Source organism: Pezoporus wallicus, unplaced genomic scaffold, assembly GCF_028554395.1.
Source record: "Pezoporus wallicus isolate ANWC-B61680 ecotype Strahan unplaced genomic scaffold, APGP_CSIRO_Pwel_v1 contig_1583, whole genome shotgun sequence".
NCBI lineage: Eukaryota > Metazoa > Chordata > Aves > Psittaciformes > Psittacidae > Pezoporus > Pezoporus wallicus.
Window position 1 is genome coordinate 914,133 of NW_026637266.1, and position 18,835 is coordinate 932,967.

The 18,835-nt window shown below is 37.3% G+C and overlaps 1 protein-coding gene across 1 annotated transcript in view; it reads left to right on the forward strand.

Annotated features, from left to right (window-relative positions):
* COL25A1 (collagen type XXV alpha 1 chain) overlaps positions 1-18,835 on the forward strand; it is a 294,833-nt gene that overhangs the window by 146,236 nt on the left and 129,762 nt on the right. The window contains exons 3-4 of the mRNA XM_057404557.1: positions 6,124-6,168; positions 8,261-8,268. Of these exons, the coding sequence (XP_057260540.1) occupies positions 6,124-6,168; positions 8,261-8,268 (53 nt within the window). The remainder of the gene's footprint in view (positions 1-6,123; positions 6,169-8,260; positions 8,269-18,835) is intronic.

Below are 18,835 nucleotides of genomic sequence, written 5' to 3' on the forward strand. Positions count from 1 at the left end.
CCTTTCCAACCCTAAATATTCTGTGATTCTATGATTCTATGAGATGGATAAAATCCTTTTCCTTTTACTTGATAATACCACTGTACTTTACAAAATCGGGTGAAACTTGACTTTCTAGATGGCAAAGCATTTTGACATGCTTGGCAGCTGATAGAGGGACTCGTCCACTAAATGTGGGTTTTGGTTGGGGATTTTTTGTTCAGTTCTGTTTTTTTTCACCCTTCTCTTTATTCTGCTGTTTTGGAAAGTAGAATTTGTTGCAGGTGGTGCTAGTGGTACAGTGTACTAGTACCACCCTTAGCTCTTTATTTGAAAGATCTGACTGTTAAAGCATAACTTTTTCCCCCAGTTTGGGCCATATAATTATTGAATCTATGTCCTTAACAACATGGGATTAGTGTTTAGAATATATATATATATATGTTGTAGAGCCAAAGCTTCATGTAGGCAAACTGCAAGTTGTCTGACCCTCTGTTTTCAAAGTTCTTAACTGTTGTGAAGCAATGTGATAGTCATAATCACTGATTCATACTAATTAGAAACCTGAGCCAAGTTTTTCCAGTGCTTCATAAATGTGCATTAATACAATGTAAATTATTTCTTCTCTAGCTAAATATATATCTCAGAGAAGGAAAACGCTGTTTTAGGGTTAGGGTAAAAAGGATATTGGGTCAGTCCTTTTTTTGAGCAAGGACAACCTGTTCATGCTTTTGAACTGTTCATCTTTAGAAAGAAGATGGAGAAATGAACTGAAGAAAACCCTGCTCTTTCTGTCTAATGTGTGAACAATGTACATCATCTTTACACTTCTGTGTCTTTAATAAATCAATTATGTCAGAGTTTAACTCATGATTCAAGCCTAAGCACTGGAAAAAATGTAATAAGAAATTAATTTTAAAAGACTATATTCTCCTTCAGTTGTATCTGATTTAAAAAAATGTGTAGATCAAAATTAAGATCTATGGTGTTTTTAACTATCAGATTAAGATAGATTATCTACTCTGTTAAATGCACAGATGAGTCTTTCTGAAGTGTGAAGATGGCATGTTGCCTCCCACACCTTAGTGTGTGTGACTGATTTATGTGACCTTTTTTGATATGTGGCAAAGCATATAGTTTAGTACGTACAATAGTAATTGTCTTTCGTCTAGTAAAAACTGTCTGAAATATAGCAGTATAAATATAGCAGATCTGCTGTAGACCTCTGGCACTGCTATGCACATAGAGAACAAATTATTAAATGATTAACAAGAAATAAGGCACACTGAGGCAACCTTTGCAGCACCGCAGCAATCATCTGACCATAGTCTATCTGTACTAATTATTTCTGATTTGGATCACTGAATGGGTTAGAATACCCATTACTAAAATATTTTTGAAATATTTTTTATATTTTTTAAATATTGTTAATATTTTTGAAAATGTTTTGGAAAAGCTGTTAATATTTAAATTCTTGTCCTAAATGATCTTTACAATGGCACTACATCAGTAGTTATTTTGACAGCTACTTCTGAAGATTGAGGGGAATTTGGGGGTTTAATTGGTGGAATTTGAGGGATGGGGAAGAGTTACTTGTTTCTTTCATTGCTTATATTTCAGTTAAAGTATCAAGTGTCAAAGTCTAAAGCTGTTATCTGACTGAAGTTTGTTGTGCGTGGGATGCGAGAATTTTTTCTGTTTGTGCTCTTTTTTTTTGTGTGTGCTTGCCAATTTCTTGGCAGGGCAGAGCAGATGACGTCATCTACCTGGACTTGTGCAAAGTGTTCGACACTGTCCCACACTACATACTTGTCTCTAAATTGGAGAGGCATCAATTTGATGGATGGGCCACTCGGTAGGTGTCCTGGGTTCAGCAGTAGCAGTCATTTTTCTCCTTCTTAGTAGCTGATGCAGTGCTGTGTTTTTGACTTCCAGCTTGGGAACAATGGTGATAACCAATGTTTTTAGTTGCTGCTCAGTAATGTTTACTCTGACCAAGGACTTTGTGAGTCTCATGTTCTGCCAGGGAGGAGGGGAAGCCAGGACAGGGCACCTGACCCAAACTAACCAAAGAGGTATTCCATACTACAGCACGTCATGACCACTATATAAACTGGGGGCAGTTACCCAGAAGAGCTAGATTGCTGCTCGGGTCTGGCTGGGTGTTGGTCAGCTGGTGGTGGCCAGTTGTATTCTCTTCCCTTGTTATTTCCCTTATCATTATTATCATTGGTGGCAGCAGTAGTGGTTTGTGTTATACCTTAGTTACTGGACTGTTCTTATCTCAACCCATGGGAGTTACATTCTTTCAATACTCCTCCCCATCCCTCCGGGAGCAGGGGGAGGAAAGGTGAGGGGGTGGTGGTGGTAAATGAACGGCTGCGTGGTTCTTGTTGCCGGCTGGGCTTAAACCACGACAGTAGATAAAGAAGTGGCTGGATGGCCGCACACAAAGAGCTGTGGTCAATGGCTCAATGTCCAGCTGAAGACCAGTAATGAGTGGCGTCCCTCAGGGATCGGTGTTGGGACCGGTCTTGTTCAACATCTTTGCCACTGACATGGACAATGGGATTGAGTGCGCCCTCAGCAAGTTTGCCAATGACACCAAGCTGTGTGGTTCGGTTGATACGCTGTAGGGAAGGAATGCCATCCAGAGGGACCTTGACACGCTTGTGAGGTGGGCTGATGCCAACCTTATGAAGTTTAACCATGCCAAGTGCAAGGTCCTACACCCGAGTTAGAGAGATTACTCTATCTCAGGCACAGCTACAGGTTGGGCAAGAGAGATTCAGAGCAGCCCTGTGGAGAAGGACTTGGGGGTGTTGGTTGATGAGAAAATAAACATGAGCCGGCTTCAGTGTGCACTTGCAGCCCAGAAAGCCAACCGTATCCTGGGCTGCATCAAAAGGAGCGTGACCAGCAGGTCAAAGGAGGTGATCCTGCCCTTCTACTCTGCTCTTGTGAGACCTCACTTGGAGTACTGTGTGCAGTTCTGGTGTCCTCAACATCAACAGGACATGGAACTGTTGGAACACGTCCAGAGGAGGGCCACGAGGATGATGAGGGGACTGGCAAAATTTTGGGGTAGCTGACATTTAGTGCTTGAGAAGATAAATTCAGGTAAGTAATTAACTCTTAGTTTTTTGGAAGTATAGCACACACTCACACCCAGTTTCTTTAATTTTCAAACTTCCCTGCGTAGATATGCAATAGCAGTGCCATTATATTTTTTTTACATTTGAAGGAGAAAAAAAATCTTTTAAAAACTTTCTGTTCATAAAAACTAGATTAAGAAATGTTTTTGGAAGCATAAAATTATTTCAAATATTTTGAAGCTAAACTAAGTTGAAAATGAAAACCATCTGATCTGGCATTTTACTCTTACTCCCTACCTGTAGGCAAATGTAGTGGTCTTAGGAAAACAGTATATTGGCAAATTACTGTAAAATAGCTTTTGCGTATTGCTCAGTATCATTAATCTTTATTAACCCAGCTCATTCCAGAGTTTCAAACTTTTGTTTTTATTTCTAAGTGTTCTATATTTTCTATATTTTCTATATTTTAATATTAAAAAAATGTTCAAAGCAAACTACTTTTTAAATATTCTGGATTAAATTCAATTCAGCATGGATGTTTCTGATACTATTCTAGAGAGTTTTTTATCCCAGGCAAGTTGTGCACCTTGTGCAAGCTGTAAAAATCTTTGGATTTGCAAGCTGACATTGTCCTTAGTGGAACTTTATTCACTGTTCCTTCTGCTGCAGTAAGTCTCAACCAAATCCTCCAATTAGTGCAAAGTTATAAAAGCATAGACAGATGGAAAATTAATATTTATAGCAAAATGCCGAGGGTTTTGATAACTGGAAACTCTTGGAGCAACAGATGATGTTAGCAGTTAAGATTTAGAGAAAGCAGCCTGTTCAGGAAAACATGAAAGCTCTTGTACTTTCTGAAGTAATAAGTCATCTAGTGATGACCTTAAATGTCAGCATTAGTGTTTCTGTGAACTGGAACCATCTGTGGTTAACTGTCTAAAATGAATTGGTTTGTATTGGTAAATAAATAAATAAATAAATATTTCCTCAAGTGGTCCCCAAAACCCAGTAGAAGTTTACAGGATTCACCTCTTATGCCACAGTTTCTATGAGGTTTACAAACACCACCATCTTGACAGATAGTTGAGTATTGCAGATCTGCACATCCGTTTTTGTGATCAGCTCAAAGTGCTGCACGGTTGTGTTGCGAGCTCGGGAGGAATAGCCCAAGAAATATCCACTGAGGAGTGCTGCAGGGGTAGGTGCAGGCATAGGGACTCACGCTTTTCAGTGTTAGTTAGGTTGAAAAAAAATGCATGTGTGTATGGAAGCTTGTACCATGTTATAACATGCCATTACCCGTGTAAGAAGTTTCCATAGCTATTTCTTGAAGAGGTTGAAGTGTTTTAGAAGAGTTTCAAGATTCTCCACATTGAGTGACGCTTTCACTACATTTCAGCATATAACAACAAAATATATTTGTTAAGTATGCTGTTAGTTATGAATATCTTATACCATTCATACTTTCTATAGTATTGTTATCTTAATCTTGCGTTGCATTATGCCACTATGGTAATTTTTAAAGCAGAACAAGAAAGAAGGATTTCGGTGAGATGCATAATGTTCTGATAGCAGTAAACCTCTCTACCTTCAAGGCAAGAGCTGCTTCTCTTTTTACTTTTTTTTTTAATGATTTAACATATATATTGAAATAGCATCACTAATGTGATACTGTGTTGCTTTTCAGCATCTTAGTCTTTTAAGCCAGATTGTTGCAAATATATATATATAATGGAAAGTAAGATTTGTCATTTGTGTTTTCAAGCTATGAGATGATACTTCAGATGATTTGTAAAATCATGTAGTTGCTGAAAGTAGCCGACAGTTGCTTAACTATTTCCACAAAACCACCTGTGCGCCTAGTATCTATTACAAATGGTGAGATACAGCCACAGCAGAGGTACTTGTGCTCCTGCATGCGTTGCTGCTTTTGGAAATTCCACCCGTGCACTTGCCTCTCAGAAGCTTTGAGTCCCACCTGTGGTTCTCTTTTCAGAGCAGCAGCATTTCAGTACTCTATGTCACTGCCACAGTTGCTGTCTTCCTAAGCTGTATAAGAAGTGCAAGTGTACTTTCGTTGCTTATTCAGGAACAATACATCAAGGTCACCAAGAAGAGAGGAAGAATGTTGTACTGATGTCTCCAGTTTAGAAAGGATGTTTAAGGTTGAATTGCAGAAATAAGGGACAAAAATATTTTCTTTTCTTTTTCTTTTGAGGTGGCAGCAGACAGTGACTACAGTATGTAAATATTTGTGAAGAAAGGACCGTGAGGAGTAAAGGAGTCCTTAGCAGAAAGCATACAAGGACTAAGCCATTGGTTTATGGCTAACAGATAAAAACTAGAAGCAAAGCCACCTTAGTGTCTAACAACACATACAATCTTGTCAGTGTTTGGGGGATGGTGAACCGTGCGATGGTTTCTTCATCTCTTGTGTGTTTTCACATAGAGGCTGCAAGCATTTTCCAGAGGATTTGCTGTTATAAATAAAGGCTGATCTTTGGGCTTAATACAGGAACAACTGAATGAAATTTAATGCCCTGTGTTAAGTTTGGTTTAGGAAGATTGAAGGAATGGTGCAGCAATTCTGAGGAGCACAAAGACTTTTTTTGAGAAAATAAAAGGAACGATTTCTTCTCTAGAGTTTGTGGTAGAATGCACAAGAATTGATGGGTTTTAGTGCAGCAAGTTAGACATAAAGAAAAATGTTCCACTTGTCAGAACAGTGAAATATGGGGGAAAAAAAATGCCTGTGGAAGTTGAAATAATAATTTAGATATGGTTAACTTTTTCCTTGAGTAACAGAGATGAACTGAATGACCTCTAAAGTTTCTCCCAGCCTTTTCTCTGACAGCCTGTAGTGAGTAATGTAGCTGTCAATTTTATCTTCAACTTCCTAAATCTTATTCTGATTATCTTTTACCACTGCTCTGCCAAAGTCTTGGGATTTCATGTAATGTTATCTATTTAATGGCCTTACTCTGAACACAAATGATATTCCATACATAATTTCAAGGAAAAAAGTAACAACCCACCATCTTCTTTTTAGGTCCTCCAGGGAAAAGAGGTAAGCGGGGCAGAAGAGGAGAGACTGGTAAGTTTTCAGTTTCATAAGATCCATTGTTTTTTGGCACCTGTGTTTTTGTGAGGATACATAGCCAGCATGCCTTCATTTTTAGTTTTATTACTTGAGTGCTACAAAAGAGAGTTCTGAAATGTCTCTGAAAAAGATTTGTGACCCTTGGCATATACCTGATGGCTTTCCAGATAGTTTTCTAGTCTTGGGCATCACTAATTTGTAGGCAGACTTCAGAATGCTTGACATGGTATCATTTGTAACATATTCTAGTCATCAAAACATTTTGGTGTCTTCGCACACTTGTGCAAGTTAGAGTAACTCCATGTCATTCAGTAGTTGGAGTGCTATAAGTCAGTGTTACATCAAGCCCCCTTGGTCCGAAGTGAACAATTGTGTAAGGAAATAAAGAGCAAAATGAATTTTTTTATGTTAAGAGTATCAGTACTCAGGGAAATAACATGATAAGTAGACTGCTCTATATAAGAGAAATTGTTTTTACTAGAAATGAGTGCCAAGTAAGTTCTTACGGAAAAACATTTGTTGGTTCATTACCCCATACCAGGGGGATTGCTGTTGAGAAGATCCTGCTGGTGGTAAGGAGCTTGACATTTCATTTAAGACAATGTTGTGAGATGCTGAGCACCTCTTCCTGCTGACATTCACAAGAATTGGAATTGTTGATTACCTTGCAAGATTGAGTTCTTCATAGAGGTGAATTTTCTGGAGGCAATGCAGGAGAAAATGAGCATTTCTGCCCTCCTTGGCTGTCTCGTCTAACCTGCCAGTTAGGAAAATCTCCCAATCAACTTGATCTCTGTAAATCTCCTGTAGCTTTTCTTATCTCTGTAAATGATCATTTATCTGACTTTTAAAAATTATTTCCATATTTTCCTGCATCGCAAAACTGGAGCCAAGCCCTGCCAAAGGTTAATACAAATCACCTTGGTGTTTCCATTCAGTGTTGGCTTAGTATTTGCTTCAAAGAAAAATCCTGTGGTACAGAAGGAAATTCTGTGTTTGAGGATTGTCTTACAAATGATCCTGACAATTTGCAGGATGCTTTTTGATTCATTTTACATTTCAAATAAACACATATTAAACTATTAATAAGGGAAATTGATCTCATTTAAAAACAGACCTGCACCTTAAAATGGTGTTTAAGAATGTTTACCAGGATAAAGAGATTACCTTAGTTACTGGACAATAAAATTGCATTGTTAAAACCAAAAGGCTGTCAATATTAAAAGCAATCTCAAAGTACAGCTGCTGTTGTTTTATATTCCTTTTGCACTTCACTTTATTCAGAAATTAGAGAGAGGCATAAAAGCTTAATGAAATGCCATTGATTTGGGAACTGCAGCTGCTCAACTTAATAAGACTGAAATAGTAGATTTGATTTGTGGCCCTTTGATAATGTTTCCAAGAACTGCTGTACAGGTCTTTGAGTCTAAATAATTGAAAAAATGTGCAAATATCACTTCACAAAGTGTGACATTTTAATGGGAAGCATTTTATATGTGTTCCTTAAGAAAGGAAGGTGATGAAAAGAAAGTTCAGCCCTGCCAGGTCACCACTAAAACCTCTTCTCATAGGCGAAGTTGGAATGCTGGAAGGTCCTCGTACCTATATGTCTTGATGAGATGCCCAGGTTAAATGCCAAGGGTACTTTGTGCAATTTTGCAGCCAAGCTGTGATCAAATACCAACTGTGTGGCTAACTGAAACTGGTGATGTGGTTACATATGCTTGATGCGGAGACTGACAAAATGAATTGTAGTCCATGGCTGGTATTCTTGGACTGGCATGAAATTGCATGGAAATCGATGGAGAAGCAACTTGCGTAAGATTGCATGACTGTAGTTGAAGAATCGGTAAGGTAAGCGCATGCATTTAGGCCTTAGTCGTATTTACAAGTTACAAAGCACAACCAAGCTAAAAAGTACTTGAATGGGAAAATGTGTACAGTGTATTAGCAGTGCTGCTCACTTACAATCCTGAGGCCTTATGCTTAGCTTCATACATATGTGTCTTTCTTTAATAACTTCATAAGCTTACACATTCTTTTTTTCTCTTTTTTTTACCCTCTTTCCCTCTACCCTATCCCACAGGACCTCCTGTAAGTACAGTGATACATTGTTGGTTCTTCCAGAATCAGGGAGAAATCTGTTAGATCCTGTTAAGTTATCACTGTGATAAAATGATCATGTATCATCAAGAGGGAATTTTGATACTTACACAGTGTAAATATTCACTAATTATGTTGGAGCTGAATAATTTAATCAGAAAGTTCCTTAAGAAAAAATTCTCTAAACCAATAGAGCTTTATAGTCACCACTCCAGATAACAGTTTGGATCACAATTCCATGTAAGTATGTTACGCTCATTTTGTTTATGCCTTGATAACAGATACTTTAATACAGTATAAAATGTGCAAGTGTAGTATCTTAAGCCCAGACGCGGTCACTCTGCCTTTTTCTAGGTAGTAACTTGCACTGCAGTCATCACAAAGTCTTGGGGTACCCGGTCCTTGTTCTTTGGAGGTATATGAGCTATCCAGCTTATTGCAGAATAATCACAGCTGAAGGCAGTATGTGCTAGTGTAAAATGAATATTAAATAATACTGTTCAGTTTAGTAAATTAGTTGAATCTTGTGCTAATCCTATTTGTAAGAAAACAGTTTCTCTCTTCTGGGGTTTTATGATGGTTTTGTTTTGCAGCTAGGTTATTAACTTGGTTGGGTTTTGTTTACTTTGTTGTACATTCCTGGAGTAGGTCAAAAGTCAGACTTGGAAGAACAGGACTAAACACTCGTATCTTAAACATTTCTATTTGTCATGCCATTCGTGCGCACCATATGGTGTAAAAGTGTGACCATTAAAAGAGTGTTTCTTTTACAGTGTCTGCAGGCTTCTATTATTTTTTTTCTTTGATTGATATAGCATTTGCACAATATTTTCAGGACCAGATTATTTGTCTATTCTATGCTACATGCGTGCTTGAGAAAGGTGAATTAGTATGTTGAATTCCTGCTATGACCTAATAATTTTACTGTAAATGGTATATACTGAGCAGTGATACTACTTATCCCTGCCTGACAGATTTTGACCACGTACTTTGTAGCTCACAGTGTCAAATTCATTTAATAAGCCATCAATGAAAACCCATGCTTAATGCATAAAGGTACTGTTTATTTGAAAGAAACACCACCTTCCCCCATTTCTTTTGCAATCTTCCCAAAAGAGCAACTGTAAATCAAGATAAAAACAATTTTTCTGTAGTAAGACAATGTGGCAAAAGTTCACTGTGTGTCTCATTATGAATGTCTTTGACTTCAGCTCCCTGCTGTTTTAGTGCAGGTCCATTTTAAAAACGAAAGAAAGGGTCTCAATTGTGGCTCCCAAAATGGAATAATTTTAGGAAGAATCTGAATTAAGTTCTACTTTCATATTCAAAACCTACAGGACTTCGTCTCGCTGAGAGGCAGTAAGGGTTTAAGTTGATAAAAAGCAAAATGTAATTTCTGTTCCCAAATAACTTTATTATTTTCATAGACAAAGTCTGGCTAGGGGCAACTGGTGTGAACTTAGTGTTTTCATCTGGGAGACTGTGGTAATAATTTTCATTTAAAATAGCAAATATTTGTTTATCCCACATAGGGATTAGGTGGATGTTGTATTTTCAATGGTTACCGTAGTGGTCTGCTTATTTTCCTGGTACATGACTACTGAGTATCACATGTAATAGAATTCAAAGGCTGCAGCTTTCATTTATTTTATTTTTTTTATGATCTGTTATAGCATTCTCAAATTTCTTCTTTGGCACCTGTGTGCTAGTGGCAGCCTATGTATGTAATACTTTACTGCCTAAGCACTAAATCTGTTTTCCTTTTAACCACATACTGCCCTTCAGTCTAAATGGATAATTCTCTTAATAACAAAAGGAATTTCAATAAACATCAGAAGAGCCATTAGCCTTTTAGTTAGAGGGTTTATTTAAGTCAAAACATATAATTTTCATTTCTTCACTGTGTAGTACATATTTCATATTTATCGGTTTGTAATGTCATCACATATCAACAGTTAATTGATATGCAAATTATAATCTGCCAGTAATGTACTCTGCATGTTTGTTATGTGGTATGTCATGACTGCATTGTTAATGTGTGTCGTACCATTTCATCTCATTCAACCAGGGTCTACCAGGGCGAAATGGCTATCCGGTAACTCATCAAATACTTATGACAGTATATATTACTCTGAAATCATGATCTTGTGTTTTGGTTTTCCTCTATGGCTGTCAAAAAGACCTGCTTTCTATTTCTCATATGCCTATAAAATGTAGGACTTTCCTCTAGAAACAAAACAAAAAAATTTTTAAAAGATTTTTAAAAGAATGAGTGTTTGAAGTGCATAAATGCAAACACATATTTTGTGTTCAGTTTCTGCATTCTTGCATACAAAACTAAGTTTTACTCTAATTAAAAAAAAAGTAATTCTTTAGCAAGATGTTGCATCTCAATTTACCATGTTAGAAAGCTGTACAGTTGCTTTACGGAACCTCTAAGTCCTTCTTTGAATTCTGTCCTTTTTCTTTTGACTGCTTCAAGCAATGAATTTTGAGAAAAGTAAAATGCTATGGCAGAGGTCCTAGCAGTTGGCTGCATTGTCTGTCACAGAGTAATTTTCTAATAATGGATGCAATTAAGTTTTCTGTCAGTTTCACCCATATCTCTAGGATTTATTGCCTTAAAAATATATGAAATAATGCATCTTTCTAAAATCTACTAATAATATATTTCTTCTATGTAGTCAGGCTAGCTGACTGCAGTGTCCCAGTCAAGGAAAGAAGTGTATGCCTACTGTCACACGTGTATTAGAAACCAAGTGACAAAATGTGTTATTGTGATACATTTCAGAGACAATGCATATGCACAACAGAGTGACTGTTAAAGTATGATAATGATATTGCTCAAAGCACTTGATAGTATATCTTGGAAGGCCCTCCCCTACTGATTTGCCTATATATTTCAGGCAAAATATGCCTAATTTTTCAGTGAGTTTTAAAAATGTCTCTGTTGGTAAATATAAATCCCATGCCTTGAACATCTGCAAGTAAAAGGTAATTTCACAGTATCATTGAATCTCAGAAAGGTTTGGGTTGGAATGGAACTGTATAGATCATCTAGTCTAATACCGGCCATGGGCTGCGACATATTTCACTAGACCACGTTGCTCAAAGCCCGGTTCAACCTGACCTTGAATGTCTCCAGTTGTGAGGAATGCACAGCTTTGGGAAACCTGTTCCAGTGTCTCTCTGCCCACATCTTCCTTATTTTTGACCTAAACCTGTCCTCTTTTAAAATCGTTGTCCCTTGTCCTGTCACTACAAGCCTTGGTAAAAACAAAACAAATCCAGGCCGAACCAACTAGGTGACAACAGCAAAAATAACAAACATAAACAAAAAACCCAAATCAAAAGACAAAAAACAGAGCAAAACAAAACAACCAAACCCAAACCCCTCCATGTTTCTTATAAGCCTCCACTATATATTGAAAGTCCTCAGGAAGATCTCCCTACAGTCATCCTTTCTCCATTTGGAAGCCCAACTCTCTCAGCCTGTCTTTGTAGGAGAGGTGCTTCAACCCTCTGATCATCTTTGTGGCCCTCCTCTCAGCTTGCTCTAACAGGTCCATGTCTTCATTATACTGGGGGCTCCAGAGCTGAATGCAGAACTGCAGGCAGAGTCTCAGCAGAATAGAGGAGGAAAATCACTTCCCTCAACCTGCTGGTCACAGTTCTTTTTATGCAGCCTATTACAACGCTTTTCTCTGGGCATCTTCTGTAGTTGCAGAGCCTTCTGAGAAATACTACCAATGAAGCATCATCCAGTGTCTATCTTTATTACTAGAAGTCGTTGAAAGTCAGCTGGGGAGGAATTGATCATCATTATTAAGAAACATGTTGGATATACTGAAACCATTATCAGGTTTCTTATTTCACTTAGAGTGCTTAATCTGTGTAGGCGAGTGCACAAGTGTGTGGAGGAGGAGATACGATGAAAAACTTGCTAAAACCCCTTTTTTGCTCATCATCCAGCTATTAGCTCTGTATACAAAGACTGGAATTTAAAAGAAAAAAGACCCATAGTGACAGTAAACCAGCTGTTAGGCTTCTGTGAAAATTAAATCTTTGGTGTTCCTCATTTCAGTTAATGAGCTTAATACTCAAGGTGAAGTTTTTATTGTGCACAGCACTAAAAACCTCATAGAGGTAACTTTTTGGCCTAAAGTGTAAGTTGAGATAATGAGTGAATCTATTAGTGATGGATTCATGCATGTCTTGAAGGCTTCATGGGGACAGTTTGAAAATACAATTTTCTGTAGAGCCTGAAGGCCAGTCCTTTCTACTGGTCCAGCTGCTTTCTTGAGAAGATTTGCTGTGGAATTTGAAGACAATAAAGTTCTTGGAAGCCACGCTATTGAAATTGCTGGGTCTAATAGTGGCATTGTTATAGGCAAACTTTAGCCTGAAAGCATTTCTGTTCATGCATGCAGCCATCGATGTATGCAATCATTTGCCTTCAGTAGTGCTTAGCATGGGTTGAACTCTACTTCTTCCTGCTTGAAAGTGACTGAGAATAGAATGTGGCTATGGTTCCTGAAAATTGTCACATGGCTAGCTGTTTCCATCTTTTCAGTTACAGCCATATCCTCCTGCTTTGAATGGGAAGTATGTAACAGCAAGTGCAATGCACTTTAAAAGTACTTATATAGCCCTATAGAGCTCTATGAAAAGGCTATTAGTGTTTAAAGTTATTTCTCTAGAGTCCTATTTAACTCCTGTAGAAATATTATTGCTTTAATCTTTATTGGATATTCTGTGAGGATAGTGAGATATGTCTGTGAAATACAACTTAAAAAAAACCCTCTCTGCTCAATAGCCCAAAACATAAGGTTGTAATCTCCAAAATCTAGTGATTGGTTTCTCCAGGACAGAAGTTTTCATTATCCATGTTCATTCTAAATTTAAGAGTAACTTTAGAAATAATAATTATAACAGTAAAAGGAACAAAAGTGATAAATATAAGTTTCCGGGAAGATATGGTATTGAAAGTCAAGAAAATAAGCTGGACTTACTGCTAATGAATGCCACAGTTATAAAGGGTTTTATAAGACCATAATTAAGTGGTTATTATGTAAGGCACCATGAATACTATAAAAAGTTTACACTGTACAGCTCCTTTCTTTCCTCATTAAAACCTTTACGTAACAGACAAATGACCAAATTTGGAGTTGTAACTCTTTCAACTTGAGTTTAAAATTGAAATAGGCTATCACATCTCCTTAAATGAAAGAGAGCAAAAGAGTGTTCAAACATTAGAGAATATGAATATAGGCATTTGTTGCAGGGGTTTTGCATGACAATGTCACTTAAGAAATAATGCTAGAACTTGGAAAAAATAAAACATAACAACAAAAAAAAAACAACCATTAAAAATACCCCTTTTCTCAAGCTGAGGTACAGACCAAGATAAATGTCCAAGCACATCATCATGGAAGTTGTTGCATATATGGTGGTAAAGCTGCACTATCTCCAGAATAAAGGGTCGGAATATAAAGATGTCCATATAGCATTGCTTCATAAAAGAGGGGATCAGGGAAATTTCACCTACATTTTACCCTGATGTCAGTCTGCAGAACATCTGATGCATTTACAAGACTTTTAGGAATTGTGGAGGGTTATGGTTGCTCCAGGTGATCTTGTATTAAATCATAGAATCATAGAATAGTTAGGGTTGGAAAAGACCTTAAGCTCATCTAGTTCCAACCCCCCTGCCATGGGCAGGGGTGCCTCTCCTAACATCCTTGTCTCACCTTCAAGAAATGGAAGCAGATTCTTCTCTTGCAGAAAAGGATGTTTCTGAAGTGGAGGTTGTTCTGTAACTAATATCACCACTTGTTCAAACATGAAATGTGCATCTTTGAAATTTCATCTGTCATTTCATTTAATATTTTCCTAGCTCTTGAAAGACTTTCTTACCTCTGAATGGTGAAGATAACAAACTGGCCAAGATTAGGACTGCAGGTAGAAAATTTCAATTATTCTTTAGCCTGTTATATTTCCTCCAAAATCAGAAAATATCTTGATCACCACACTTCTAATGTTTGCACATGTAAAAAAGTTTCCCAATATACCCTAAGACAAACTGTTATCCTGATATGTAAAGAATTTCAGGCTGCCAGTAGAAGGCTCTGATTCCCCTTCACCTCCCTTTCTGTATTACTAAAGGTGAAGAGCATTTCAGGTAGAACAGAGAAGGGCTGTGAGGGGGTTGAATTTGAAGAAATAGTTCTGGTGTGGAAGAGCGTGGAAACTCCTGTTGTGAGAAACTGAAAAAAGGCATTTTATTGTCCTGCTGTGTTGCTTTGCCTTTGAAGGTGTTTCATGTTTCATTTTCTGCTGGGTCTCCAATTAAAGACTGGGGCTGTGTAGGCAAATGTGTAGTAAGTAGCAGTGTCTGTATATGTAGGTATGTATGTAAAATTAATCCTATTCAAATACAAGATTTTCAACCGCATACTATGGCACCTGATTTGCTGTAAAATGAACATAACTGGAATAATCAAAAGAGAAGAAATAAGCAGAGACTGAAAGTTTTGTATCTGTGATTAAGTACAGCTTATGGCAATATTAAGCACTTCTGCAACAGCTGTGGCATTCCCAGTAGCAGGTCAGTCTCCTCTTTTTCACAGTTGTAGTAAAATATAAATGTCTAAGTTGAAGGGGTGGCTATGTCAAGTCCTAATCTTACACTGAGAGTTTGGCTTGGTGATCCTGTAGAAGTTTCCCAATCTGCAGCATTTCTACAGTCAGTTTCTACAGCTGCAGGCAAAGGATACTTTCAGTGTCTTCAATGGATATATCTGCCAAGTCCAGCACTCAGTGGTAGCTCTAGCTACTGGAATGGATTGTTCTAAGTGATGGATATTAGTATGACCTTTTTCAAGCCATAAATATGTTATAGGATGCATACTTTGAACAGTGGTCAGCCAGAGGGGGGTCACTTGCTTAAGTATGAAGTTTGTCTTGATATCAAACCATAGATATGGCCCTAATGGCAGTTTTTATCTGTGGTATGAAAAATTCCATTCTGTCAATTAATATTCTGATAGGTAAGAGGTAAAGTCCACTCTGTAAAAAAAGACAGTTACACTTTCTTACTTGCAGTTGTTGCCATCCTGTAGAATTTGTTAACAGGCCTACATGGCAGGTTGTGTTGAATTGTTTATTCCTAGAAAACTTCAGTGGCACCTCAGAAATCTTCCTAACAGTCTGGACACAGGGCATCAGAATTTCTCAATAATGCAATACCAGAATCTCAACAGTTGCACTGTTCTCAAATACATGCCACAGTTTAAACAGGTGCAATACACACTTGCTGCTAAGCAGGTTAACTATGTAGTATTTCTGTGCTATGAGAAACAGAGGAAGACTGTAAGAATGTGGTAATTTTTTAGAAAAATACTGTATCTGAGGACATATTAATAATATTCAGCAAATAAACTTTCAGTTTTTCTTGCAAATTCTGAGAGTCTAAATTTGCACAGTTGTCTGAGTACTAACTGTGGCCTTTGCAAGCTGTCAGTCACATTAATATGATTTTTTTTATGACCTTTATATCTATAAATACAATTAGTTTTAACTTCTTTGTATGCCAGTTTTTTTAAAGTGAGTGAAGATAGTCATAAAAGTAGACATGAAAGGAAAAGTTTGCGATTTCTTTACAGTTACTGTACATTTTGCATTACAGCTGACTGTTGAAGCTACACATCAGAACACATTAATTAACTTCTTATAAGTCAGTTGCCATTTTGAATGAACTATGTACTGAAACCTTTCATCTGTTATGCACCCAGCATTACATGAGTGTAAATACTCCCTGGAGGATGTTGAGAGTGACCTAAGCTATTCCATATCTGTGACTGTGATAGTGAAGTAACGACTGCCTCATCTGCAAAAGCCAGTGATATAAAACTGTATTTCTACCCTTTTCCTCACTTGCAATTGTAAAAGAAATTTCCATATATAAACTCAAGTACAAACTTTACACAGTGACTTAAGAAAATTACTTGTGCTGCAATAAATGCCTACACAGTATGTTCTGGTTTAAACTCACTAAACTTTCTACATTATTTAGTCCATTTTATATATAGTATTGCAAACAAGGATGTAGAAAATAGTAGAATAATAAGCCAACATTATAACAGATAACCTCAATGTGTCATTAGTAATACAGGCTATTGTTACCATATGCTGGATCCACCAAGACCATCTTTAAAGCAATTTCCGTCTTGGATGCATGGACAGAGAACTTCTCTACTGCAAAATCCACATCTCTGTGTGGCACTTCCTAGATGTTAGTGTGTGGTGAGAACTGAGCACATAACACTAGGATACAACGGGCTAGTGGATCAGTGTAGGTTAGATTCACAGCTGATGTCAGTTCAAAATAATGCAACCTCATATATCTGTCAGATAAATACAGAATGATAGCTGATAGCAGATAGGATAGATGTAATTTAACAATTAAAAGTCTTTTATCAGTGTTTTCCTCTTTAAAAATTGCGCTCCTCCATAATAAAGCATGTATAGGCAGAGAAAGAAATTAAGCTAGTTAGTCATTTACTTGACAGTATATATGAATTTCTGGTCTCTCTGGGCTACTCCATGGAGTTCAGCTTGGCCGGTGGCATACAGAAGGATCTAGTTATGATTTTCATATTTATGCTTTGGCAGGTGTAATTAATGCTTGAACCACACTTAAGATCATTCATACTTGCCTTTCATTAGGCACCCCACTTGAAATTTCCCAGTCATTTCCTCAGAAGGCAAGATGTAACTCTCTGGTCCAACAGGAATAGCTTTATTTGTGAAACAACTACCTTGAAGTAAAGTTTTGTGTTCCAAAGGAATTGTAATTCTAGGCCTTGTTTCTCAATTTGTGTTTGCCTGTTACACATGAATGTAGAGTGAGTAACCAGTGATAGTTAAAAATGACTCTTACAATTTGCCTGAGCTGAAGTCATCAATTTCTTCACCTTGAAGGAGGGTTGCAAACATGATGTGTCATTTCCACACTGGGTTTTTCATTTGGACTTATGATATAGCTGAAAGATATGCAAGACTTTACTACCCATACAGCTCCAAGATGAATATTCCTATGTAGGAGTTTAAGTGTGTTGTTAAACCTAGCTAAGGTCAAGGGGTATAAACTTTTATTGAGGAAACTTGTTCCTAAATCACTAAAATCACTAGACTAGGTGGCTGGATTTTGTGATTTCCAGAGTGCAGGGTGGAAGTGTTTTCTCCAAGGCTGTTTGCACATCTGCTTCCCCCTGTAGTCAGCCCTCAGTTTCCATTTATGAGAGAGGCAATATCAGGAGGGGAACATCTGGAGGAGACAGCACCTGAACTGGTTCTTCTTATAAAGATAAATAACAAACTTTTTCCCTACTGGGAATGAAAAAGTTCTTTCATACACCTGTAGTGGGCCCTACACTGCTTAGTAATTACGTCCAGTAATGACACCAGAAATGATTTGGCTAGTGTTTGTCAAGCTAATAAGGTTCTCAGCTCTATGTTTTCTGAGTTTCTTTTTTAATACCAGAACTTAGCTGGTGCAGCAAAGACTTAAAGTACTTTTTCTCCATTCCTGGGGATCTTTGGGATGGGCACATTGAGTGTGCATCTTGCCTTTTGCATCACAAGAAAAATACTAGGGTGGTGTTTGGACTGCCCTTATTTTTTTTCCTCAGCTATATGTATGCATATCAAAATCAAGATTAGTTAAAGCAGTTTCTAAAAGCAAGCATATTTGTCTGGTAGGAAAGATTTATACAAGTAGTGTGGAATGTCAATTGGAAGTTTTTCTGTGACTGTGTAGAATACAGATCATAAATCACCCTCACAAAACCTTTTTTTCCCCTCTTTGGCTTAAGGTAAAACAATTAACTGTTTTTCTTCTAATATTGAGATCTGCACAGAACTGATAACCTAACAGAGGACCATTGAGTTAAGAATTTTTTTTAGATTATTTTGTGCATGTTCATGATAGCTATTTCCAGTATGAGAGGAATTTAACCCTTTGTTGCTTTTCCTTACAAAAGGAGCATGATTCAAAACAGTCATGCACATGAGCACTCATCAGTTGAAAAGAATATTAAATTTTTAACATAGAAATTGGTTTCTTGCTGCCACATGATATTCTTATGAAAATAAACTGTTAACTCCTGCTTGGAAAGCTGGAAATCTTAGCTAGTGAAGTAAAACAAGGAAAAAAATTGGAAATTGTTAATAGTTCCATTGTTCTTTCTGTAACAGTTCTTCATTTTACCAGCTCAATTGCAATTAAGCAGTAATAAGGGTAGATACTTTTACTTTCATTCATGTTGAACAGCACTTACTTAGCGAAGCCATCCCCAGAATAATAATTGCTTACGATAAGAAGGCAAAGAGGAACTGCAGTGCATGCACAGAAAAAAATTAGGAGACAAATTGTGGGTGCTAAGGAAGTTTTTTGTTTCTCACTACACAGATTTTTGTGAAACAGAAGCACTGGAGTTTTGGGCTTACACTGACATCCATATTTTAGTTCAGTAATATTAGGTATGTATATTAGACA